Source organism: Coturnix japonica, chromosome 1 (genome assembly GCF_054131305.1).
Source record: "Coturnix japonica strain WE chromosome 1, WE-NBRP24, whole genome shotgun sequence".
NCBI lineage: Eukaryota > Metazoa > Chordata > Aves > Galliformes > Phasianidae > Coturnix > Coturnix japonica.
This window is the reverse complement of record NC_140663.1, coordinates 29,743,038-29,770,500: the sequence shown is the minus strand read 5'-3', so window position 1 is coordinate 29,770,500 and position 27,463 is coordinate 29,743,038. Positions and strand designations below refer to the sequence as shown.

The 27,463-nt window shown below is 42.0% G+C and overlaps 1 protein-coding gene across 1 annotated transcript in view; it reads left to right on the top strand.

Moving 5' to 3' along the window:
- PPM1H (protein phosphatase, Mg2+/Mn2+ dependent 1H) overlaps nt 1–27,463 on the top strand; it is a 122,981-nt gene that overhangs the window by 82,689 nt on the left and 12,829 nt on the right. The window contains exons 5-8 of the mRNA XM_015855388.3: nt 1,489–1,573; nt 8,059–8,177; nt 21,110–21,173; nt 22,948–23,055. Coding sequence (XP_015710874.2) covers nt 1,489–1,573; nt 8,059–8,177; nt 21,110–21,173; nt 22,948–23,055 — 376 coding nt within the window. The remainder of the gene's footprint in view (nt 1–1,488; nt 1,574–8,058; nt 8,178–21,109; nt 21,174–22,947; nt 23,056–27,463) is intronic.

Here is a 27,463-nt window from a genome sequence, read left to right as displayed (position 1 = left end):
AGATTTCTCATGAAATGGTGATTAAAGAGGAAGCAGAGGGATAATTAAAAAATTAGCTTGACGCACTAAGCAGTTAAATCAATTCCACTTCTGCTAGGGCTGCTCAGACCTGAACCTGTTTCTTCCTTACCATGTGAATCTCAGAAATGTGAGCCGTTCCTTTCCTCTGCAGTAATGCTCCTTCTATTTGCATGCTAGCAATATTAGATGATCATTCAGAGACCGTGTTAGTCTGATGTTATAACCTGAATACTTGGGCAGTTACACAGAGACACTGAGTTTGCAAAGCTGGTTTGTGTCAGGGCTGCATTTTGACTTTACAGCTTTAGTTTTCAGTATTTGTATGCATAGCATAATCCTTGGATGCATTGTAGTGCCATCAGAATACCTGGCATAAAAGCAATACCAGCAAATTGATTAAGTTATTGAAAGAAGTAGGCTTGCATGTAAATGAGACTAAAAGATTGCAGAAAGGTAATAAGAAAAAACGTGTAGAAACCGAAATACAAGTGCCAGTTACTTGCTTTATCTATGCTAAATTCTGTGCAAATTCATGAGGAGAGGTGGTTTGGTATGCTTCTATTACCCAAACAGTGAACTAATCAACTGATGGTTGGGAAACAGCTCCAAATCAGTATTAAGATCTTTGGGATGTTCATCCAGCTGTTGGAAAGCACCAAGCATTACTATGCTTACAAAGCTGTGCAAATAATAAAGTAATATGATTTTGTGAGTTAATACATGACCAATAAATGCAGTAGGAACGCTGTATAAATTTTACCCCTCTTAACTGTGTTTCATGCAGGGAAATTACACCAGGGAAGGATCAAACCATATTTTACAGGCAACGGAGCACTTTAAGAGGCAACAGACAGGTGTTGGAGAACGTTTCTTCTCTGCCATTTGCAGAAGTGCATGTGAAATCTCCCTACTGATCTATAGTTATTCCATTACCTGTCTGCTTCTGGCAGGTAGCTAGTTGAATTTGTGTTAAACAGGATTTTCTTTGCCATTTCCATTTGCTGTTGGAAAAGAAATGTTCTGACATGACATATGACCAATCAATAATTGGAAAGTGCCTGCTTTAGTCACTTGAAGCCAGTAGTATAGACAGTGTCAGCCCCAGCTGGGATTAAAGCCTGCAAAGAGTAGTTCTGCAGTCGCTGATTCTGCAGCATCTCCTCTGGGTGTCTACATTTCACTAATAAGGATGCCCAACAGACATCAGCTGAAATAACACTTGCCTTTGTTGCTTGGATGTTTTTTTGTGCTCTGAAATGAATTTGGCATATACAAATATACTTTGTTATCCAGCGTAAAGGATGCACAGCAGGAATTGTTATCCTGTCTGTTGATAACTTCAGTAGAAAAGAAATTGCTTTATTTTACTATGACTCCAAAGAGAATAAGTGTCTGACAGTACCCCCTGGTTTTCTGGGTGTTTTTACATTTTTCCCCTCTACTAACAATGCTTTATTACTCCTGCAGGGCTATAATAATCCGAAATGGTGAAGTCATTCCAATGTCTTCAGAATTCACTCCAGAGACTGAACGCCAGAGACTTCAGTATCTGGTAAGAGACTAGAGAACCAAATCAGGCACTGCTGCTGATGAGCATTGCCCAGGAACGTCTGAGTTTCAAACCCACGTGGTTGAGTTAACTGTAGCTCAGTGGAGGGCCACATACCTGCTGAACACCAGTGACTGATTATGCATGTATGTATGTGTTTTAGCCATCAGCAAATGTGCAGAAAAGCCTGACAACGCAAATACTGATGAAAGGAGTATTACCTCTTTTGTAGAGGCCGTTGGTTCATGTGTCTGTGCTTATGTACCTTGTTCAGCTGCTGACCTTCAGCGGCTTATTGGTGCTGGATAATGAGAGCTCAGACACACAGCTAACAAGCCACAGAGGTATTTCAGTACATCCCAGTGTTTACTTTGTGACAGTATAAAGTACATAAGAGTGCTCTTTGCACACATGTGAACAATATTGCTGGGTTTTACTCATTTGCTGTAATAGCATGCCAGTAGAGCTAGCCTGGAGAAAAGATGTCCATCCTAGGGGTGATCTGAGTGAGTGTTAGTAGCTGCAGCATAGGGTAGGTGAAGAAAGACTTATTTACTGTAGCAACAGCCATACAGCTGTGATAGAATAAATACTCAGAAAGATATGGGATCCTTTTTACATCAAGTCATGTTGGCCAATAAGCTGCCCAAGAAACATAAATGCATGATGTTATTTTTTTATGCAGATGACTATGTTGTTTTTCAAGTTTTTCACTGATTTTCAGATCAGTTGGTTGGAGTTGATTGACCGCTCATCAAAAGACTATTCTTAACACATCTGAGAGATTTATTTTCTGCTTCCCCTGATCTCCTGCTTTTTTTTCCCCTGGAAATTCAAGAATAAGACAAGACAGTGTCACTATTCGCATTTTCTGAAGCAGGATGGACAGGCTGAGGCTGGAGGCATTCCCTGTTCTTCATGGGTTTGTTTTCTTTAGTCTGACTTAAGAGCTATAGTTTGAAACTAAGTAAAATGCCAGTGGTTGAAGGGGTGGTGGTGGAGGATTTTAAAGGAAATGCAAATGTTTCCACAACCATCACATTTGATTTTTAGTCAGGTTCGCTGGCTTCAAGCTGAAAATTTCAGAGGAAACGCTACTTTAGGAGTATTCATATTCAGAGAACCAAATGGAAAAGAGGCCTAATAAATATTTACACTCCCGTTACATTTAAAATAATTTGTTTGCCTTTAAAATAAAAAGGTATCTACTGTATCTAGGAAGTCTTGTGCTTCTGTAGGAAATATGAGATAAAACATTGCCTACAAGGGATCTTTTTCTCTTTTGATGTCCATTCGGGCTTGTATTTGAAAACAGGAGCTGGTCTGAAAAGCATTTCTTCTGTTTCTTTTGGAAATTTCTTTACCTTTGTTTGTGTATTTTGTTTCAGTATGTAACAAATATACCAGGGCTGTGGGTGTCATGTTCAAAGAAAATACATGCAAGACAGCAAGAGCGTGAAACAAAATTAGAGATAATTTCAAGTATAACATTTTATAAGTAACATTTTTTCTTTAGCATTAAAGAAAAAACAACAAAAAAACCCAACAACAACTGAATTCCTTACAATATAAGGCTGATATAAACATTACACTCTGAAGTGACATGATGCTCCATTCTTGCATCAGTCCTGTCAATTAGATCCCAAATTACTCATCACCTTGGACTGTGCCCTGATTCTTCAGTCTTTCTGCTTTATGCATATCTTTTGTTGTTCCTATCTGAAACTTACTTGCTTTGGATTTATTTTCTTATTTGCAGCTGAAGTTAAGTTTCTCTGTTCCAAACATATTGTACTGTTCTTCTTGAAAGATAGAAAGACAGTTAATCATTTTAGCATAAATAATTCATCTGGTAAATGCAGAGGTGATGTTTCAGCTCAGGGCTGTCTGTGCTGAGAAGCTGTTGCAAAGACAAATGGAGGGTGTGAATTTACAGCAGACAGGTTACCAAGTATTGGCTACCTGTGAAGATTCTCTTAGTATAGTCAGTGGGAAAGCCTTCATCTGCCTTTAAAGGCTGTTGATTACCTTGGCCACACAGGAAGTTAGTTTAGGTTAACTGGTGTCTTCTGCATTTATTCTCTATCTTCAGGGCCTTACCTTTTATATATAAAGAAATCTGCATGAAAAGGACCTGTTCAGACCACATAAAATTTATTGCATGAAGTCCTCCAGCCCAGTCTTAGATACAACTGTGTTCCAAATATCACTGGTTGAAAAAATAAGCGGAAAAGCAAATGCTTTCTATACTTAGATCATATTTTAATGCAGTTTTATTGCTGTGTATCCAAGAGTGAGCTCCAGGCCTTGTCATGGCAGCTTCAAAAGAACAAATCGATTAATCCGTCATTCTGGACATTACACGGGTCCACAGGGCCTCCCACAGGCTTCAGTCTGGCCACATGAATGTGGGCCAGGTGGGAACAGACTTTGCTCTAGGAGGGTTTGTAAAGATATTGCAAAGAAAGGCAGTCTTTCAGTCCAAGGGCTCTCCTTAAAGAGATCCTTGAAGGCTTGTAGGCCTTACAGAAGTGTCCACTTCGCTCTTTGGCTTCCCAAAGCAGGTCAGGGCCCACACTGTTTCCCCTTCACTAGCACTCTTTCACAAATCTCCTTAGGTTTTGATTTTGGTTTCTGTCTTTGCTATTCAGCATTCTGGCAGGATATCTTATACAGTGCCTACTCTAGTAAGGTTCTGGCTTCCTGTAGCAGTGTATCCTGAGGGAGAACCCAATGCATCATTGACTGGGAACTGCCCTGGCATGTGCGGCAGTTGTGTGGGCAAATATTTTGAGGGACAATTTTTCTTCCCTCTTCTGAGGAGACTCTTAATTTCAGTCATGACAGTGTAACCTGTAGTAGTAAATTGTATAGATTTTGTTACTTATTTCCTCAAAAAATGTAGGTGCTCCATGTTTGGCAACACATGAACAAAGAGACTGGACAGGCATGAGTTCAAAGAGAGTTCGTTCTTATTTCACAGTCCAGGTGAGGGTTGAGTGGGGAGCAGGAAGAGATGGTGAATGTAGATATCCCAAATGTCAGTTTAGTCCTTAAGTTGCAAGTCAGATGTGACTTAATTCTCATAACAGTTCATGCAGCGTAGCACCACTTTGACCATCTGTTACACTGCATGATGCTGTGGTAAAAAAGATCCTGTCCTTTTGGAAGGATTGTCCACCTTTTGGAGGACCAATCTAGGGATAGATTCATCTCCTACTTCCTTCCTTTCTTCTACCACCACCTCCTTTAGTTATCTCCATTTGGCTTAAATGTGAACCTGGCCATATGGTGACAACTGAGTAATTTAGAGAGCTCCTGGATGCACAGTGCAGTACGTGCTGTTGTGAGAGGTATTCTCAGGTAGTAAAATATCCTCTTGGTGAAAATAACAGGATACAGTAAAAATACTATTGGAAGGTATGGCTGATACGTGGAAAAGCATGTACAGAAATACCAAGCAGTACAGCAGAACTGCTAGTTGCCTCAGCAGCTCTGGAGGAGCTGAACAGGGCATCAGCAGATGTGGGAATAGAGTGGAGGAAAGAGACTTGCAAGGTACAATAAGGTATGCATGATGTTCCCTGCCACCTAATTAATGAGCGCAGTAGTGCGTAAGTCTGGGTTTATCTTAATTTCGTATTTGCTTTGCTGAACACTGGGAAACACAGCAGGAAGTAAATGGCCTTTTGAAAGAAACGTGACTAATATTTCCCTGAACAGACTCCATTTAATACAGCTAGTGTTGAATGTAATACATCCAGCCACAAAATACACCATAAAATGGCTGAGTACCAAACGTATGATACAAACCATGCCAAATTTGTGCCAAAAAAACTGTAGCAGCTTCTGAAAGAAAAATGATGGAAAATATTACTGTTTCATAACACAGAATAACAATGTCGTCTGAACATGCCTCATAAGGATACAGAAAGTGTTTGATAGTCACTATTTTTATTACATTTTAAGTTCTCTGAATGATGTTTCTAATCTGAGGTTCTTACAGATCGTGACTAAACAAATGAAAAATTAAAATGTGGTGGCTCATCACAGCTGAAATTCTGGTGCTTAGCTTGTGCTTATGGGGTTTTTTTTAATCCGTTCAAGGGATTTCTCAGTGTGTGTGTGTAGCTACTTGAGAGGGCCGTAGATTTTTGATGAGATGCTTTTATTTATTCTTTGGTTCAGCATAGTTTGGTAAGGGTGGAAAGGGAGAAGAACCCTGCCTTGTACTAAATGGAGAATAGTTCTCAACAAACTCAACTGAATGTCATAGCTGTGCTCTTTTCTCTGTAGAATTACAACGAAGCATAAAGAATAGCTGTTTTTTAAAAAGAAGAAAAAAAAAAACACCTCCAAAAAAAAAAAAAAAAAGAAAAAAAAGAAAAGAATAAAAAGAATAAAAAGAATAAAAAGAATAAAAAAAATTCTTCACATAAGAATTCAGCTCACGGCACCAGAAGCTTCCAAATTGCTCTTTTCCCCCTGTTCCAGTGATGCCAAAAATATTAGAATCAAGTTAAGATCCCTAGATTGTAAATCAAGCATTGAGGCTTGGCTGCGGAAGAGAAATCTTATTTGAACATTAGCAGTCCTGTGGTAACTCTGCCAGCTTTATTAATCTTATTTCACTTGTGACCTCAGACTTTCCATCTGAGTAAATCTTTATGAAATGCAGTCTCTCCCAATTGCTTTCCCTTTTCAATAAAGGAAATCCTTGTTTTCAAGAGGAAAAATGCTAAAAGCCTGTAAGTTTATTTCTTCTGAACCCATGATCCAGCCTAATAAGTGATCTCATAATCTAAGAGTTAAATATCTTCATTTTCATTTCACATCTTGGGGGTTTTTGCTTCCAGTAAGTCTTCCTTTTTCCTAGATAGGTAACACTATTCTTTACCTAGAAATACTTTGTAGTGATTTAATCAAGACAGGCTATTCATCTTCAAAAGTGAAGTGAATTGCACTTTCTAAATAGACGAGTTTATAAAATCATAGACTAGGAAGAACTTCTTTGCAACTTGAGCAAAAATAAATACAAACTTTACATGTATTTTTATATAAAGACTCCTTAGTTCTGGGAGTATGGAAAGCCTTATCTCATCTAACACTGCTTGGCCACTCAGAAGTCAGTTCTGCTCCTCAGACATTTCTGTATCAAGTAGCAGCAATCCAATTAGATGGCCACAGAAGTTTAGGTGCAGAAGGGAACCTTGGATGCCTGTAGATTGCAGGAGGAAAAATGTAATTCCCTGAACTGTGCAGAGTGAATCTGATGGAGCTCCCATTTCAGGAAGGGATCACAGTGTCAAGATCGTACTTGTGTGGTTGAAAGCTGCCTCTTGAAAGCAGAATCCAATCTTGTCAGCTACACAGAGCATCTCCTTCAGCCCCGTCTCAGCTGAGCTGGGAGGTGTTTTGTGAAAGGATGCCTGGCAAAGGGAGCAGGGACAGGCTGATCGACAGTTAGCACTGTGATGTACTGAGCTTGATCCAACTCCTATTAAATTGAGTGGGAGCAGGTTCAGCCCTTAAATGCAGGAAATATTTTATTGTGAACTATCTGTATGATAGCTGCCAGGTAGATCAATAAGGGCTTCCACTGCTTCCTGCTGCTCACCTTTGATGAGCACTAGATTTATGACAAACCCAGCAACTAAAGCCAGCTCATTTGATCTGCCCTGACGGCAGCTGCTGCAGAAGATAAGACAGACGTTATTGCCTTAACTGGCTGGATAAGGAAAAAGAGATATCTGCAAAAAGGTTAAGAAGTGCAACTCTTTTTGTTCCCTAGCCAATTTGTCTGTATCTTTGGAAAATATCACAGTGTGGCTTTCGTTGGGGGGAGAGGATTGTTTATGCATTTATTAAAGAAAAACAAGTGAAGTTTATTTCCAAAGGAAGAACAAATATGGTACATCTAAGGATGTCCTGTCAGGTGATCTGTGTACAAAGTGTGCAGTGGACAAAACTGAAGCTGCCTCATGGCGTTCTCAAGCACAGTCAGCTGTGATACAGTCGAGCCTTGGGTTTGGGGAGCCAACTTGAGTTCTTCTCCACACATGTGGACTCCTCCAAATCTTTATATGCTCTTTGTTCTTTGACTGTTCCCTTCTTTTGAGTCATCAGCCTGAAAAAGGAGATGTTCTGCTTTATGAAACCCTGCAGACTCCTTCAAGGTCAGTGGATAAAGAGTACTTTAGAGATCACAAATGTTGAGAAGGGGTGAGAAGGAATGTAAGGTTTTGAGGGAGAGAGGGATGCTCCATGTAAGACCACTAGCAGGCTCCAGGTAGTATGGGAACTGGTATATGTGCACCTTGCAGTGGCAAAGCTTGTTGTCTTACTCGTTTGAAAAGGAGGAAAAAGGAAAAGAAAAAATAAAAAGTGTGTGGGAAGGGAGTGAGAAGGGGTAGTAGTGCTGACTCAATAAAAATAGATAATGTTTTATAATCTTCATGTGGTATCTGTGGCTTGGTTTTTACCCACAGGCTTATATGCAGCCCCACTTGCTGGGAAATGAGTTCACACATTTAGAGTTTCCACGGAGGGTGCAGCGCAAAGAAGTTGGAAAGAGGATGCTCTACCGTGACTTCAACATGACTGGCTGGTAAGGATATACCCTTCTCAGCAAGAGGTCAGCCTTTTCCCCAGCATATGCCTGCTTTGTATGCATCCGTGAGTAAACTGCATCAAAGTGGAGGTGTACGCCTTTGTATCATAAAGAAAGGTATTTTCATCTTTCAGATGTGTTTTTCTTTCAGAAATTAGCATTTAAAATGAGTTGACTTCCCTCCACAGCCCAGACCACAGATCATTTTAGCACGTGAGCACTCAAAGCAGAGAAAACACTCAAAAGGGTAGGTATGTCAGGAGTATTCCTGAAAGACAGATAAACAACTTTCCTGTCTTGCAAGTAACAACTTAAAGAATCTGGATAAGTGAGTGACCATCCCTTTGCATGCGGTGCTTGCAGAAGGAAAGAGCTGCTTCCCATGCTCCACTGCAGCTGACACCTCATTTGGGTAACCCTTGAGGACCTATACGAATAAAGATTATAGTCATCCTAAAGTGAAAGATTAGAGTGAACAGCATTGACTTGATGAGGTGAAGACAGGAAGAGCTATGAGTTTTTTGTCATTAGACAAACCTTATGTTTCTTTCTCTGTCTCTGTCAACATCTTCATTGTTTTGTATCAGTTCAAGAGGATCTTTCTCGAGTGACTCTCACTCAGAGATGTCCAATTCCTTGTCATTGAGTACCGTGTATGTGACATATAAAGGCAAATGACTTAGATATACAAGTGGCTTTTGCTTCTCTGCTGTTTATGTTTCAGCATCCGAAGAAAATGTTCATTGAGGAAAGGAAGGGATGTAGAGGGTAAAAAAGCCGGAGCTCTTGTAGATTTGGAGACTTGCATGCACAAGTACAGCTTCAACTCTGCATGCTTTTGATTGTCCCATGCTTTGTAGACAATAAATATAACGATATTTTAATGGCACAGTAATAACTGAAGTTTGTTAATATAATCTGAAGTGTTTGTACTGTACAGAACATATTAATCTGGGAATACTCGTAATTGTCCATCAACTTGAGCAGCTGCTAGTAGAAATATGTAATCCTTTCCTGAAAATAATGGCTGCACATTTTGAAATGGCTACGGGCATGAGCGAAAGAATAGGAACAAAATGAGAACATTGGCCCAACTGAGGCTGATCAGTAAAATATGTGAAAGACTCTCTCCCAGTTTCTGCAAAGGGAGATTTTTCTTATTAAGCACATTGATCTCTGAAGCATCACAAAAGAATGGCTTTCATGTAGACTTCCAGGAGATTTTTCAAGAGGTGAGATGCAACCTGGAGATGGGGCTGAGAGGAAGCCAAACCACACAATAAATGTGGACAGGTATGTAAGTATCTCCAATAGGAGGGCAGAAGCACAGTTATTTAACTGGCTGAAAGATAAAGAGAGTTTCCCCAGGTTCATAGGGTTGTTTGGCTTTTCTGTGGTTGGTTAGAGGTCTGGAAAGGAAATGCAGTTAGAATGAGTGAAGTTGCAGTATTTTGCAGGTGATGCAGCTCTTCTATTAATAAACAAAAAAGGGCTGTGAGGAACTGTGAAGGATTAAATAATTTACACCAAAGGGCATCACAGTGATCAAATTAGGTGTTGATAAGTACCAAGAAAAGGGTGAAGTGGGAAAAATAACTGCTTTTTGAAAGTAGAGATTCCAAATGCATGCAAGAGCTGTTTCAAAAACCACAGTGAGAGTTCTAATTACATAGGGTTTTTTTGCAATAAATATCACAAGCAGGATACTGGGTGCATACAATGTTGGAATGGTTAAAAATTAAACAAAGGGAGAAGTCTGCATATGTTCCTTGCTTGTGAATCTTCACGTTATTCAGAATGGTCATTGCATAGCTAGGTTGGCTTTAGAAGAAAAATAAATAGGAAGGAACATGTTTTAAATGTAGAATAGCAAGTATAAGATATTGGAAAAGTCTAAACCGATTGCAGATTTGTTTTGATGTATTGTGTTTCAGTACTGGTGTGTGAACTCTGTTAACTCTAGCATATGGCAGGGGGGAGAAATGAGTTGATTTTCCTGCTGATTTCTCTGAATTTCCTGAAGTGTGGAACACACATTGATCCAGTTACGGATTCTAATGTGGTCAGTGCAAAGATTACCACTGGTTTATCACAAATACGCTTAGCTGTAAGTAGTTGTTCTGGAACAAATACAAAAATTGTGACATGAAAATTGAAGTCTGAATTTACCTCAGTGTTTTCCCAGAAAGGGGTGGCTTGTGCCAAGCAAATGCATGTGGAGACTGTGATGATATTACCTCTCCCTGCTGTTCCTTTTGACTTCTAGCTGGAAGTGGAAAATGGGGGCTGTATTTTTGTCTTGAGTCAAAGAATCTGAATCTCTTAGCTGTTCTGTACCCCACAGCTAGTGTACATGTTACCTCTTTCTTTGTTTGCTTCAGGACAGTGAAATGTTGAAGGAACTGCTCTGCTGTTTTGGCATTCATCGAAGTCGGAGTCTTTTTAAATAAGGATTTATTTCTTTTCTCAGAGTGCTTGCCTGAGGAGGAGGTCTTGTTTTCCATTAAATTATATGCAGTCATCTCTTAAACTGAGAAAATGCAATCTGCTTCTGTTTATCCAAAATCTGGGTCACTCTTCATGGCTGAGGTTGTGGACAAGGTGTGAGTTTTCCACCTTGATGGCCTCTCAGAGGTGATGGTCAGAGGTGGCTGACATTTCAGTGATTCTTTTCCTCTTCGAGAGTCTTGCTTCTGTTTTATTCCCCTTCCAACCCTTCAAATTAATTGATGCAAGAGGACATGGCAGCCAAGGACATATCTGTTCTCCATTTGTTTCTAAGGACAGTATCTATCATGGAAAGTAAATTAGCATATACATTTCTTTTCTAGAAAACGTCAGATGGTGCTTTGGCCAGCCAAAGCCTGGTATGCTAAAGTGCTGCCAAACCTTTATCACTTAAGATGCAGATCAATTGTCTGAATCTTTTTTTGGTCGGTGATTTCACTGTGTGTTGACATTTGTATGTACCCGCAGAGAGGTGCAGGTGATGTCAGGAAGAAACAGCCTGACACTTACTGCCTCCTTTAGTGGGAGGGTGTAAAACTCCGCTCTGGTGTTTCCTCAAGAAAATGAACTGTTTTACTTTAAAATTCAGGACATTTTCTGTGTTTTCTATTAGAAGCTGTATGATTTTTTTTATTTTTTGCCCTTCTCTTGTGCACTGGAGCCTTTCAGATTCTCAACAATGGATTGGCTTGCCCAGCTCATTTGGATTACAGAAAGTTATTGTCTTTGGGTCTGTCATAATGCATTTGGCCTTTTTTTTTCTTTTCATTTTTTCCCTTTTTTTTCCTTTTTTTTTCTTTTTTTTCCTGTGAAGTTTCCACACTGTCTTTGTCTCAGCTGCCCACAGTGGTAGTAGAGCTGCCAAGTTTCCCTGCAGCATTAGGACAACCACTGATCCAGCAATGCATGCTACATCGCTAGTCCAGGCTGCCTGTAACTGCCCTGACACCGGCATTTTTCTTCTGCCTCTATTTCTCTCTCGCCCCTTGCCTTTTCTCCCTTCTCTGCAGTGGGATGAGAAATCTATTGCATTAAATGTATATGAAATGAATCCCGTCTAGGTTGAAGCTGGCCACGAGCTGCTCCTCCTGCACTCTCACCCCCCGCACATTATGATGGAGCAGCCGTTGCAGAAAGCGTTCCGTAGCTGGCAAAGCATCTTAGGAGCTGTGTCTCCTGCTGAACAAGCCTCCAAGCTGTCTCGAGCTGTAATTTGCTGGCAGACATCTGTGTTACTAACAGTCTTTCACAGCTGGATCTCTGGTCTGGGGATTGCAGACCGTGGCTTGCCGAGGTTAAGCTTGAATCAAAAAGGGTACTTCTGGTGACATGGACATGTCCTGGCAATAGAAGCTTCAGGGAGGACTCTGGCCACAAGAGCAAAGTGCTGCCAGTGCTAAAAGAGGTAGAAATAAATGGGGAAGAGGCATGCCTGGTGAGAACTGTGCTCCTTTTAAGGACTGCACACAGTGAGTGTTTTCTATCTCCTTCTATTATTTAGCATTTAAGACACGGTTGGCAGGCTTTTCTTTACATGTGGCTAAATCAGGGAGAACAATTCTGCTTTGCACCAAATGCATCTCAGACACTGTCTCCAAACCTGCTTGGTGCTGTTCTGGCTTACCGTGCCCCTTATGGCACGCAGGCACATGGAGCTGTTTTATCCAGTGTGCCCTGTCAGCCTCGTGCAGCCTTACAGCCTTGTGTTTAACCAGAGGTATCCAGAAGGCACTACCCACTGGCATCAGCCTTTGTGGTTTCAAAATTAACTTCTTGCTTCTCCTCAGAACGTAAACAGTGGCCTTTCTCATGTTTGCGTTAAAGCAGGGTTTATTAAATGCTTGTTTTCAGATCAAAGCTGTAGCTTTTTGACTCAATAAACTTCAGCAGCAAAAGAGCCCAAGCAAAAAAATCAGGTTTCAGTCCTGACATGTTCCTGACTTCCTTTGCCCTCCAGGACTGCACACAGTCATACTGGACCCATACAGAGTGGTTCGACCCAGTGCAGCCTCAGCCATACCGCTGGGGCTGGAGCCCCAGAGCTCAGCGAGCTGGAGGGCTGTGTACTGCACCTGAGCGTGCTCATTGATGGTACCTGCAGGGCACTACTGGCCCCAGTCTGGTGGTGTTTTGTCACGGTACATGACCTGGGGATGCGCTATGCGTGTGATTGATTCCAAGGCAGAGGCTGGTGCCCTCGGGCTAGCGCTGAGCAAAACCTATTTTATTCTAGAGTCAATATTGGCCACTTCCTGGCGAGCCGCCAGCCTATTCTGTGCTCGCCCTTTTCTTTTCCAACAGGGAATGTCTTTCAGCCTCCGAGCATCTGATTGAAAAAGCGACTTCACTTTTCAAGCCATTTTATATTGTTTGAGATGGATGCCTTTTCCTTTCATTGCACAGCCTGCTTTGCAGTCTGCGGTTCGGTCTCCAGCTCACAAAAACCAGTGTCTCATTAATCACTTATTGGGGATCCAGAGTAGCACGGTGAGAGCCAATGTACATGTTTTGCTTGGTAATGCACAAGCCCGATTGAACAAATATTGCCAGTGTGGCTGCTGTCTTATTCGTTACTGCTCCGCTCCATGTCCTTTGACAGCGCGCTCAGGTAGCCTGGCTGAGCAGTGCATAAGCAGATTGAGAAATGCCACAGAGAGCTTTATGAAGCAGACGCCCGCGCTGCACCCCCATTTAATATAAATTGATTTATTGAATCAAGCACAGAAGCCCTGCTACAGAAACCTCGAGCTGTATCCTCTGGAGAGCCACCTAATAAAACAGCCCCAACTGACACTCCTCATTAGCTTTTCCTCCGATCCCAAGGCAGTATTTAAAGTGACACTGTCCCTCTTTTTGCCTGAATTTATCTGCTGGCTAATGCCTGTGGGTCTAATTAGCTTAGCATTATTAGTCTTATTCAGATAAGCTGCATTTCCTAACAGCTTGAATCCAACTTGTAAAAAGTAATTGGAAGTCTGCGGACCCTGTGCCATAACCCGCTTGATTACGCCTTTTAGCCAAATTCATGTAATTTACAAAAAGTCATCCTCCCTGCCCCATTTTTTAATTGAGCTTTTTTTGTCTAGTGAAACCTTCTGCGCTTCTTCTGCTGAAACCCAGCCTGTATTGTTGTGCTTGAGACCTCAACCGTATCCTTTGTGCAATCACCAGGGAGAGATCAAATTTTAATTTCATAATTACTTCACAAGAAAGCAGCCTTTTCCCAAGTCATGCCTGGTATTAATTTCCTCCCAGCAACTTACATTTTCATAATTTAATGATTATGGGCCACCTCAGCAGCATTAAGCCTTTCTAGAGAGTGGAGAGCGAAGATGTCACCTTTGCAGTACAAGCGGCGATGGCTTGCCTGGCTTGTTGTCCTCGTGCTCCTTTGGTTGCGAGGCAGCCGGGTGCAGCTCAGTGTACACAGCCAGAGCAGCTTGCTGGGCTGTGCCGGGGTGTCTGGGGCATGGCTTCTCGATGATGAATGGCTGTTTGCAATGTGCATGTTATGCATCTTTTTAAGATTTGCAGCCCTCGCTGCAGGAGCAGCGGGAGGTGGGAGCTGACCTGCTGCGTACAGCATATCTCCTGGCAGTGATGAATGGCTCCAGTTTCCCCAAGTGCGCACTTGCCACAGGAGCTGAGCCAGAGTCTTTGGGACTGGAGAAAGCAAAAACAAAAAATAATTGTTCTGCAACAAAGGAGGAAAGTAAGGCTGGGGTAAACCTCTTTGGAAACAGCCTCTCTTGGCCCAAGTGAGCCTAGCAAGAAAGTGGCTGGTTGGAGTCATGTCCTGCAGGAGCATCTTCTGGAAGCAGTGCACCAAGATCTGTCCCTACAAGGCTTCCAGGCTGTGGAATCTGTTTCATCAGACAGAAACTAAACTGAAAAAATCTTCAGTCTGAAAACCAAAACCTTCGTCCTGGCTTAGGTGAAGTATTTTCCCCCCATTTCTTCTTTCTAATCTGGACACTTTCTCTGGCTTCCTGAGCTGCACACATTCCATATGACCTCTTCTGGGCCTTCAGGAAGTTCTGTTCCTTTACATTGCTGCCTAGGATGGACTTAAGTCTTTGCTCTCAGTTGAGAGGATGCCTCTTGCTCCCAGTTTCCAGTATTGCTGCTGGGATTGCGAGGTCTCTGCTTGCTTTGTTTTTTTTGTCTGCCCCATCCTATGCTGCAGGGATCTTTCTCAGAAGAATTTGCTGCACGATCCCTCCTTATCAGCGATCTCCTTCCTTTCCAGAGGATCCCAGCTGGCCAGTGTGGAGCAGATACTGCGGGTGAACAGGCAGTCTTCCTCCCATCTGCTTCACCACATCCTTTTAGCAAGAAGCACAGCAAAATGTGAATTTACAAACGATTCTTCTGTCCATCACAGTGCATTAAGCCTATAGGGTGTTGACAGCCCACTTCCCTTACCCCTCTATCTTCAGGGTAAGTTGCTGACAAACCTTCCTGTTTGTCTTTTTAGAAGAGATGAAGTAAATTTTAAGAAGTGCTTAAGTTAGCAAAATCACTGTGCTAAAGCCCTTGACCCAGTGAAGCTGTTGCAGAACACAAACCTCTTTGATGTGCAACTGCAGTGCCTGCACACAGGTTCAGGTGCTTGCAAGTGGTGGAAGCTCTGCCAGTTGCAAACAGTGAGTAAATGTGCCTGTGATACATTTGTTTTGTCCCTCCTCCTGAGCACAAAAAGATTAAGAAGCTTATAAATTATCCTCAGTTAAGGTTTTTCCTGATGTACTGTTTTATGGACAAGGACCTCTCCAGGTCCTTGCCCACCCTCTCTTCAGCTTTTCCTCCACTGCTTTCTGTTAGTGCTCTGTTAGAGGTAAATGGATTAAAAACATCAGCCACGCTCAGGGAAGTGCCTGAGAGAAAATGCCAATGCTTGAGTCTTTAGAGAGGGCTGGCCAAGATGGTGGAGTTTGCTTTGCTTAGGAATTATATCCACAGAAATACCTGGTACCTGGGGGACGTGTCCGATCCAGCACAGTCCAGACTCTGCCTTACGACTGATTGTACACCACAGCGCAGGATCCCTGGAGGTTCAGAGTTCAAGTGCCAGTCTGTTTTGACCAAGCTGGAAATCATATCTATGTGGAAGCCACACAGCAATTTTAAACTTGTTTGTCTGTTTGTTTATGTATGTGTAAACAGAGCTGGAATTTGCAAAATTAAGACATAGTACAGATTCAGATTTAGAAGAAGGCATTTCTGCCTTTTGTGAGGATAAAGTATTTTAAAACTTGTGTTTCCCTCTTTACCTGCAAGAAAACCTATTAGAGTATCTCAATGTAGAATAGATGTTTCCCTAAGAACAATTTGTGCATATATGCATGTGCATCTGTCTTCTTTAATCCACCTGGGCTTGCCATCATCATTTCTCTTAACAAACATTACTAAAGTTTGTGTGCTTTTATTGTATTTGTATATTGTTGTTTTGCCTCATTAAACTATATATGTCAGACGAGTAATAGGGGAAAGACACTGAGGCATTGAAACATTAAAGCTCACATATCCAGAGGGTACTTACCATCAGACAGTGCTCTCTGGATTTAAAGATCCTGACTCTGCAAAAGCACATGCGTAGGGATGTTTTAAAAAATTATGGTTTCACTGAGACATAAATTGCATAATTTTCCGTGGCTCTGTGCCTAACCTGTGCTACGTATCACTTCTGCCTTTGGAAAACTTTGTGTGTAGTTCATTAGACAGCACAGAGGTTTCATTTTGTGGGTGGTGGTTTAAGCTCTGTTATTTTCTATCTGCTTATTCGTTGCTGGGGCTGTGGGGTGGGCAGGGCAGGAGGGAAGCACCTGTTTCTATCAAACTGTGTGTTGGTCAAGGGTAAAACTCTCCTTTTCTATTGCTATGGCCAAGAAGGCTTGACCTTGGGTGACACGGACCAGGAGGACGGAAGGTTGTTTGGTTTGCTGGAGAGGCTTTGTTGTGTTTTTTGTTTGGTATGTCTTTTCTTTTTTACAGGTTAGTAGAGAAACAGTGCTAGAAATTCACCTCGTCTACAAACATGTCTCAAAGGAGAGTCTTCATCCTTGTATTCAATATAAACTAAGACATTTCTCATGCTGTAGTGCTTTTCCTTTGTGCTTGCCACAAGTGGGTTTTACTTTGTGCTTCAAGCTAAAGCCTTTTGATAGCGATTCTTTTTGCTGTTCCTCCCTAAATATCAGGTGTCACTGGTAGAGATGTGAAAAATGAGCAAGTGTTCTAAAGCCAAATGCTGTGGAAAAGCAGGGCACACAGTGGGCATGGAGTCTGGATTCTCATGTCATTTGCAGAACTGTGCCTTTTTGGTCAGCACAGATTGTGTTTTTGCTACCAGCTTTTGTGCCCAGGGATGCTGATGCAGTGCCCTTTCATGAGCAGCAGACTTGTACAATATGCTGTAAAAGAGAATACAATGTGGATTCTTTTGTCACCAAAAACTTTTATTTGTGTATTTGCATCTTCTACTCATACATTTCTACTCATGAATTTGTGCCTGCTTTCAGAAAACTAACCTTAAGAACAGGAGAAGGCTTAACGCATATAAGAAATTCTCTAGGATTTTGGCTCTGAAATCTGTATTTGGAAGGTGACATGTTTCAAGCTCCAGCCCAGCAATGTGCATATAGCTTTGATAGTCTCTTACTGAACAGATATTTAATGTACTACTAATGACTGCAGATACTGCAAAAAATTATTTGGTAGATTGTCTTTGGTATTTGTCAGCTTCTGATGTTTGTCTGTTTGTTTGTTTGTTCTGTGTGTGTATTTAAAGCAGATTCCAGTTTGCATATGAGTAACATCATGTCAGCCCTAGTTCTTCTGCTCTGACATCTCTTTTGGCTCCTGGTGCGATTTGGCCTGGTTTTTCAAAATGTTGGTCCTGAGTCCAAATGTAACGTTGTGGGTGGTACATATGTCAAGCCCTAGTTCAGTATTTTTGGACAGCAGCACCATTCCATAATTCTTCTGAAATGAAAAGAAGAAACGAAGTTAACTGAAAGAAATGCAGCTAGATTTAGCTGGGCAAAAGCTTGCCTTTTTTGTTCCTCCCTCTCTACTTCTCCGTTTTTCCATTTGGAGAAGTGGAGGTTTACATGGCAGAAGTACCGACAGGATTAGGCTAACTCAAAGCAACGAGCAGCAGCGTGGCCTTGTCTTCATAACCTGTCTTCTCATGCCTCAGTGTCTGCTGAATCCTATTGGATGCAGATAAGGAAGATGAGGAGTGTGGAGAATTGGAACCGTGCATTTGTGTTTGTTAAAACAGCGAGGTAGACTGAATTATGAAGATGTCTGAACAAGGCTGCATTGGTATTAAAAAAAGCCAAACAACCCCCTCAGGTTCTCCATATGTCTGTGTTTGATATACCGATTGCCATATTAGATCTTTATGTACAGCATACTCTCTAAAGAGCACAGGAAGGTATAAATGCAACTTTACTGCATAAAGTCAAGTGAAATAGTCCAGAGGGTTGTAGCTTGTGTGAAATAAACACATGTACAAAGTACAGGAGGTTTCACATGGCATAAATCACCAGGAACTTCATAGCTTCCTTCCTTCCTTCTTCCTGGCGCAGTTGCAGAGCTGCTAGCTGAAAAGCTGTCCTTCATCATTCTTTTGCAGGAAACCGCAAGCTCATATATTATTAATTCTGTTTCACTAGTAGTGCAGGACTTAGGTACTTTTCTTGAGTGTCTCAGATTGCTTTTCAGTGTATCCATGCCAGCTCCACTGCTGCCGTCGCAGTTCTCATGCGTTGTTTCTCAAAGGTTGATAATTTTTCAGGCAACAGCAAAATCAATACAGAAAGAAGAAGTGTGTGAGATGGATCTTGACACCCAAGTTCTGAGCCCAAGAGGTGATTTGCTGTGAGAAACCACAAAACAAATCACTGTTGGCCTAGTGGTCTTCCCTGATTGAGCGACATAGCTTCAGAAGGTCGTAGGCCAGCCAGATGCCCTTCCTAATCTGTTTCTGAAACAAGTTAGCTTCAGCCTTTGCAGCACAGCCTCTGCCAACATCCTTACACTGTTGTGTCACAGTGAAAGATGGTCTTTATGGTGAGTCCATAAGAGCTGATGGACTCAGTCATGGAGACCATTCTTTTGAAGAACACTAGCTCAAATGAGTTTTCCCTTCACCTCTCTTTCCTTTTTCCCCTTCTTCCTAACTGCATTTGGTGTGAGATGCTGAAAAAGAAATTGAGGAGGGAGGCAAAAGTGTTATGCAAAGCTTCAGTCTTCAGTATTTTTACTTATCTTGCAAATAACCTTTCCCTGTAGGTAAAGAATGAATTCTCTTATTCCTTTAAACAGGGAGGTTACAAGTAGTTAAGTCATGTCAAATTATTCATGTTTGCTATTTGTAACGAATATGTCTAGCAACTTAAAAATCCAGTAGGAATTGCCTTGCTGGGCTTGTGGTTTGCATTAGTCATTTGATTCCATTGACTAGTATGGACTCAGCTGACACACCGTTTGTCTTGGTGTTGGAGAGCAACTGCTTCTATGCAAAGGAATGAGAAGGATTCAGACTTCTCCTCAAGGAGGTTTTCCCAAGGCTTCCAGCACTGTAGGTCCAGCTGGAAGCTGTGGGATGTGTTCATGGGCAGCCAGGCAGTGAATGGAGCCCTGGTAAAATGTTCCTCTTTGTTCAAACCAGGATACCCAAGTTGGTGAGTGAGGCAGAGTTCTGATTTATTGCCTGCTGGATGTAAAGAAAGGAACAGGAGCAAAGCCCATGGCTGACTGACTCATCCTTCCCAAGAAAATACCATAGCAAGTTTTGAATGTCAGTAAAATGTGCTATGCTGGCTATGTGTACTGATTTGTGCCATTTAAATGTTTTCTCCACAGTATCACTTGTAGAGATGCCTGGTTATCCAACATATTCTTGACTACTGAGCATCCCATGAAGTGCCCACTGTGTTTTGCAAACCCTACCTGGTTCTGTTTAGTGATATTTTGTAGTGTGGGAGTGGAGACTTCCACTGCTGTTTCTTCTTTTGGTTTTGGTTTATTTTTGTTTCTTCCTACCTTACTGCCCAAACCCCAACAAGAACCCATCCTGTGTTAACTAGAAAACCAATGGTGGGTCTTAAATATCTACATTTCTGCTTCCATTTTAAGTCTGAGGCTTGCCTGGTTGCTGCAATATGCATAGCTATGTAAAACAGCACTATTGATCCCAGATCTATGCCATATTTTATTGAAGCAGGGGGCAGTTCAATTACAATATAGGACCTCACCCTTAATTTTTAATTTCCTGCTGGTTTGTGTCACATTGCTTAAATTGAATGTATCTCCCTCAGGCTCAAGCAGCCAGCCCAGCTCGAGAGCCACACAGCAGGGACTGGTGGGGGCTGGCAGGGCCCTGCTGTGGTCCCATCCCTTCTGCTTCATTGAGGAGTGCTGACTTGTGCTTTCAATGATGGGTTTGGTATCACTCCAAGGATTGAGGCAGGCGTAGAATGGAGGAAGGACAACGTACAGGGAATAATCTGGGGAGGGTCGATTTTGTAGCACGAAGGGAAACGTGGCCCTGTGGAAAGCTGTGGGGAGACATACCCTGATCACAGAGTCTCCTCAGCCCCTTGGCCCCAGTTTTTGTTGCAAAAAAACAGAGAGCTCAGTGGCTGTGAAAGTGACAGCCATCTTATTTTATTTTTCACTGGCAAAATTGCTCACCTTCTCACCTCATCAGTGTCAACAGCTGGATGTGTAAAAGGCAGAGTACACAGGCACATGGCAAGCAGAATCAGAGCATGAACATTTACTTCCCGTGTCCATTGGAAAACTGCTGTGAAATATAAAATCTCTGGCAACCTTGAATGTTGCAGTCAAGGTCAAATAAGTACTAAATAGCCTTTTAAAACTCTTCAGAATGTGAATGCTGCTTGGTTTAAGCAATCTTGAAAGGTGAGAACACTATCGGAGAGCTGTTTCACACTGTGACCACGTATGCACTCAGTTGTTGCTCATCATTCTGTGTTAACTGTGTGAATCTAGTCATTGTGTCGTTTCTTGGCTTTTTGTTTGGTAATATTTTTTAATGGCACTGTATTGTGGTAAAGCTATTGCCATAGCCAACAATATCTTATCTGACGAGCATGCTATTCCAGTCCACCTCTTTCTCCTTGCAGGCAAGAGGAGCAGGTTGTTGTTCTATGTGTTTCTTCGTGAATGCTTTTCCTTTTGGAGAAATTAACTAAATTGTCATTAAAAATAAAAGTCTTTCCAGAGAAAAAGGAAAGTGTCTTGGATTAAAAACAGAGTCCCTACAAAAAGTATGATTCAAAAGAAAAAAGAAAGGAGAAGAAATAAAGAAATCACAGCTGTTTGTTTCAGGGCACTGGGTCACTAATTGAGTGCAAGCTTTATAAATGTTGTTTGTCCCCCCACAGGGCATACAAAACCATTGAGGAAGATGACTTGAAGTTTCCCCTTATCTATGGAGAAGGCAAGAAGGTGGGCACATGCACTTTCCTCAGAGCAAAGAAGAAGGAATTCTGTGCTGTTTACCACTCAGCTTAGCCTGTGGCAGTCCAGTGTTTTCCACTCAGTATCTCTTTATTTTATCGCTTTGACAGCTTGAGAGTATATCTTGGTTCTGTCATAAATCAGTCTCGTGTCTAGGATGGAGGAAAGAGAAGAGCTCAGCATTAAAAAGCAGTTCTGTAGCAAGCATAGTCATTTGTTGTTCAGTTTGATTTAGGTTTTGTTTCATTGTAAATAACCAGGCTGCAGTAAGACCTGTTCAGTAAATGACTTTAAATGATTCTGGTTTGATTGTAAGATATAACTAGTCTGGATGAAGACAGCAAAGTAACTCTTGTTTGCTGAAAACGAAGCAGGGGGTTATTTAATAACAATGTACAGTGCTTTGAGATGTAAAAAGCCTAATTAAGAAGAAGAGGGATCAGGGCAGGATTTAGGAATTATAACAGCCCTTAACCACATCTTCTTCAACTACTGTGTGTGAACTCACCGTTGAATTTTTCTGATGTGATTCCTGTTAATTTTTCTTGAAAGGAAAAAGTGAACTCTTCCATTTGGATGAAATTTGTTTCCAATTCCTTGATTAAGAACAGTGAGATCATTAGTGCTGATCCCAGCAAGCTTAGCTGGATGCTGTAATTGGATCAATACAAGGGCGCAGTGGTGTCAGTTTGCCGATATTGGTACGCTCACTGTGTTTCTAAATAGTTCTCCCCTGCTGCTTTAGGTTCTTATCTCAATGCAAAAATGCAAGCTGTTCAAAATTAGCCCAAGTTTTGAAGATTCAGACCTGCAGCTTATCTCTGAATTTGGTTAGTTTTGTAATTATTTGCAAAACGTTTCATTCACATCTTTTTAATTTACTCTCTTATTGCCTTATGGAGACAGGGGTTAGTAAGGCAAAATAATTTTGAGTGAGTCTCGCACTGTTACTGATGCTGTGAGCATTCCTGCTCAGAAGCTGCTGTGGCAAAGCCAGAATTTGGCAGACGTGAGGTGCAGGTAGCACCTGAGATCTAGGTTCCCCATGAGGCAGAATGCCTGATCTGTCTCTGGAGGAGCATTACTCAAGAAGAGCCTGGCACCTCTTGAGAAACAGCCATCGTCTCAGAGGAAGATGTTTAAGGAAAAAGGCATTAGATCTGAAGTAATAGCAGTGAGCCGCAGAATCCAGTGGTCACTGGCACCATCACCTGTGTGGCCTTGTATTACTTGTGCTCTGTGTAGGTAGCAGCTGGCCCTTGGCATTCTTCCTTGGTGGAGAGTATATGTGGCAATATGTCAAACGGAGGGAGCCTCAGGTTTCTTAAGTGAGTAATCAGGCTCCTTGTCCTTTTTACAACACTTGCTTTGTACAATTAGTATAATTTGCTGAAGGAGTGCTCTCACTCACTGCTGTGGGACAGCCAGGTGACTGTCCCGTATCAGTTCCATATTGTTCCATACCTCACAGGTGGTCATATTCTAAGGTGGACGTATGCAGACTAAAATGTGGACAAAAAATAAGAAATGGAGATACTGCAAGTGCGATTTTTTAAATTTGATTAGCTATATTAAATCTTAAGCTTCTGGGAGAATAAGGGAGATTTACTCCTAACTGCAACAGCTATGGAGTATCAGAGAATCATTAAGACTGGAAAAGACTTCTAAGATAATGTAGTCCAACTGTCAAATAGGAATGTTATCTTTTTCCATCTTGACACAGTGCTTGTAACAGTTTTTGATCCCATTCCTTTATTTCTAGGCTCGGGTTATGGCAACAATTGGTGTGACTCGAGGACTGGGAGACCACGACCTGAAGGTTCACGACTCCAATATCTACATCAAACCTTTCCTATCCTCGTCTCCTGAGGTAAAACTGCCAAGCTTCAACCACCTCATTTGTGGAAGGGAAACAGATGTACCTACTGTGCTTATTTGTTCTTCCCAAATCTGATTCCATTCTGATTGTGGCTCAATCCAGGCAACATGCTGCACTTCCCAAAGGTGTTTGTGGGGTAACACCTGAAGTTAGTGACATCTTTGGATTAGGAATGTTATAAATTCCCCAGCTGTTTGCCTTCCTCTGATTGCTCCCTATCCCAGGCAGAACCTGGCTTATCATATATCCTCACCACTCAGTGTGACCATCTCTCCCCATTTTCATGTGCTACGACTCCGTTTGTGGCCTTGATCATGCCTTCACAGAACCAGAGATAAACCTGCCTTCTCCAAAAGGGGGCATTGGATGTCTATCACAGTCACATGCACACTGCTTTAGGCAGAGGGTACCAAGTCCAACTGCTAAGTAGGAAAATGCCAAGAGCGTGTTGGAAGAGTGCTTTATGATTCCATCTGGCTGCTGCTTCACATCTTGTGCTTAATACTTTATAGTGGTTTTGTACAAACCCCAAATAATGATAGAAGTGGCACTGCATATTCCCAGATGATAGCATAAAGAGATATTTACTATGATGGGGTGGTAAACTTGCTACTTATCTGTTTGGGAACCAGTTTTAAATGCCTCCATCATTTTGACCTTCAAACAGTTCCAGTTTTTAACCACCATAGACCTTGCAGCGAGGTATATATAGGCTTCTGAAGGGGGTTGCCTTTTTTTTTGTGCATGAAGAAACATGCAAACTTTTTACTCTGTGACTTTATTGGTCTTCCTACAGATGACCAATGATGAACAATGATGAACAGATGACATATTTTCTATAAAATATTAAGTGAAGGGCATACCATCATGAAAAGAGGAGGCTTTACTGCCAGAGCCCTATTACCATCCATTGTCAGCTGGCTTTCCGTTGTTTTAACCATACCCAGAACCTGACCTTGAATTTGTTGCTTGCTACAGCAATAAATAAAACCCATTGTGACCTATCGTAGGGTAGCTGCTTTAGCAGGGGAGCTAGACTCAATGATCTCTTGAGGTCCCTTCCAACCCCTGCGATTCTGTGATTCTGTAATATGAAAATACACGAATGACACAACACTGTTGGGAAGGAAGAAAATTGCTTAATTGACCTTGCTTAGAACATCTTTGAGACTTGAAAATTAGAAAGAAGTGCTGAGAGTTTCTGGTCCTGAATAAAAGGAGGAGGTCCAGAGACAGCCCCTTCTTCACTTTTCCTTGCTATCAGTCTGGACCCTTCCCTCTCCGCACTTCAAGTGTGTGGTGTCCATCACTCAGGACCTGCTGTTGTTCTCTGCCAGGCAGGCAGCAGTTCTGCCCTCGTCTCTTTGATGTTTTTGTTTAGCGCCAGTGAAATGATGCAATTTTGCCTATTTATTTTTCTGTCTGGCATGCTGAGATGCACTGTTTCTGGGGTATGTAATAGCTGCAGCGCAGTATCTCAGCAATATCATCTCTGCCAATTGCTGCTGTTGTATTTGTCTGTGCATATAAACCAAAGCCTCTCATGGGCTTTTCTAATTTGTGTGTACTGTGTGTGTGCACGTGTTCGAATTTGGGAATATGGCATTCACTTCCTATGCTGTCCACGTTTCAGGATCTCTTAACTGCTTTATTAAAGGGAAGCAAAATTGTTTGTGTTTCCATGTTTCCTTTTCGGCTAAATTCAGCAGAAATCTACTAGGGCAGCGGGAGTAATGACAAAGCACCAGCCACCTTGATTTAGAGACATGGGAAAGGAGGAAAGAAAAAAGAACAAACCACACGACTTGAATTATATTAAGAAGTAACATATGCTCCGACTTGCTTTCCCTTGAACCTCTTCTTCTCAGCCATCTCTTCCCTCTCTTCCCAGAGAGGCCCCCAGTATTTTTTCTCCTCATATTTTTCCCCATCTTCTTCTGTTCGTATGTACACAGAAACCAGCACTAAGAAATGTCTTTATGCTGCTGTCTGGGAAACCTGGCACTTGGAAGCAAGCGCAGTGGCCTCAGGCAGCAGTCACATTTGGCCTTTAGTGCAGCATTGGATTTTGAATCCTCTTTGTAGAGGTAGGGAAGCACAATGTCTGGTTTCCAGACCTGGAAAAGGGGAAGCACAGGAAGTGAAGGCACACAGTGAGTCGTGACATGGGGAGAATCCAAGTCTGGCTTCTGTTTCCGTGCTGTGATGACAGTGTCCTTTCCAAATGTGGGAGAAAGGTGCTGTTTTTTTGTACTGCTGTGTGACAAAATTCTGGTATGATACATCCACCAAAATTCATCTGAAAGAAAGGTGAGTGTCCCTGCGACTGCATCCAAAAATAGAGAGAGATGTAATTTGGGAGTGGTGTGAATTTACAGTTTGATAGAGTGCCAGGCTATGGGAGGAGAAGTCATGTAGCCAAGACTGACAAATGTAATCAGGATTCAGTGGCTCAGCTGTTATGAGACCAGATATGGAGGACTTCTGCAGGTTGGTGAGCTCTAGAGAATTGAGCCTTTTATAATAAACTGGAGTAGCACAAAGCAGGCAAGCCATGGCTGAGGCTCTCTGGCATGGAATTAAATATTTATTTTTCATAATGGAACAGCTCATTTGAAAGCTTTCAGCAGGAAATTCAGCGTTTTAAGGCTCAGCGAGGGCCTTCTTGTTGCAGCTGTGAAGCAGAATTTCATCCTGAAATTTTTTCAAGCAGCAGCTCAGCTCAGCTCAGCTATTCAGTGGGAGCAGCGTGGCTCTGACAAAGGCACTTGGTCCTTGCTGGCAATGAACCCAACGTCACCCGGCAGAGAAAATTGTAAGAGAGTAACCAAGGAGAATTATTCCCTTTTCCAGTGCATTAGTGAAATCTTTCTGACAACTTCACACATATGTCAGAGGAGGACTCTGCTTTAGATTCACATCTGCCTTCTGGAGAAATCTTGGGGAATTACAGCACTTAAAGGAACGAGCAAGGCGAGGACTTTGAGAAGCACTGTTTGATCAAAGGGAGTCAAGGTGGTTTAAGGAAGCAAACATCACGCTTTAGTAGCTTGAAGTCCTTCAGGGGTATGTCTACTAGAGAATTAAATAAAAATGCAGTAGATGATCTTGCCTGAGCACTTTGATTTCTGAAAAAGAAAAAAAACATTTGAGAAACTGTTCTGCATCGCAGGTTATTAATATAAAAAGATATGAAGCCGTAGACTAAGTGGAAAGTTGGCACAGTCTACTGGAAATTGGCTATAGGGCAGGAAACAAAGGGTGGCAGTAAAAAGCTAAAAGGAGATTAATTGGTGAGTGCTGCAGGGAGTAGTGTTGGGACCCGCTTTTTATTATTTACATATAAATTACTTGGAGGGTGGTATTGAAAGATCTCGTCGTTTGCCAGTGGAGCTGCACTGGATAGCACTGCACATAAAAAGGGACAATGCGATTAAGAAGGGATTTAATTTATTGAGGAGGCTGGGTTGATCAGTGCAGGCAACTGAATGCGGACTGTTGTTTGGTTTGGATTCTGTTTGGCAGGCAGCTTGGGAGCACCTCAGATGGCTGCAGGCTCTGGTGCCACTTCACTCGGAATAGTTTTCACACCACAGGGACTCACATTGGCCGCCTCCTAGAAACAAAGCTGGCAAGCAGGTCATAGTGCCTTTGCAGAGCCAGTGCCATCCTTGACCTGAGCCAAATGGAGGTTTTGTCCAGTGGGTAGATCTCTTTGAGATATGATATAAAATCTGCCCAGCTGTTCTTTTTCTGCTTGCCTAGGGCATTTTTCTCAGTGCTTCTGACTTCATGTAGGTGAACAATATTAGAAAGAAATATCCAAAATGAAGAAAGGCATTAAGTGGCAAACTGCTTGATACATGTTCAGAAAGGTTTCATGGGTGACTGCAGGCCTTGGTGGTGTGCATCTAGCGCTGAATTTCAGCAGAGATCTGTGAGGACTAGTCAAGAAACATATAGTGTAACCCAGTTCTTAATGTCATGGGTGTTTGTGCTGTCAGGGTGGTACTGCTTCCTATTTTCTGATTGCTGACGTCGAATCATAGAATCATAGGATGACCTGGGTTGGAAGAGGCCTCAAGGCCTCCACAGGCAGGGCCACCAACCTCCATATTTAATACTAGGCCAGAATGAATGAATTAACAGGTCAGCTGCTCCACATCAAGTCAGATGGTTGTACGAGTATGGTGACCACACTGGAAGCCTTCAAGGGGTGTCCTGTTGCCCCACAGATGTTAAAGAAGGATGTTTGCTGGACTGGTTTGAAAGGGACTGTAAGAATCCTAGGAAATTGGTGGCAAAGCTTTGTGAACAGTAGAAGCTGGCTTGCTTCTGCACCTGTAAGTGTAACCTGAACCTTCAGTAGACAGGAGTCTTAACCTGAAGCTGACCCACA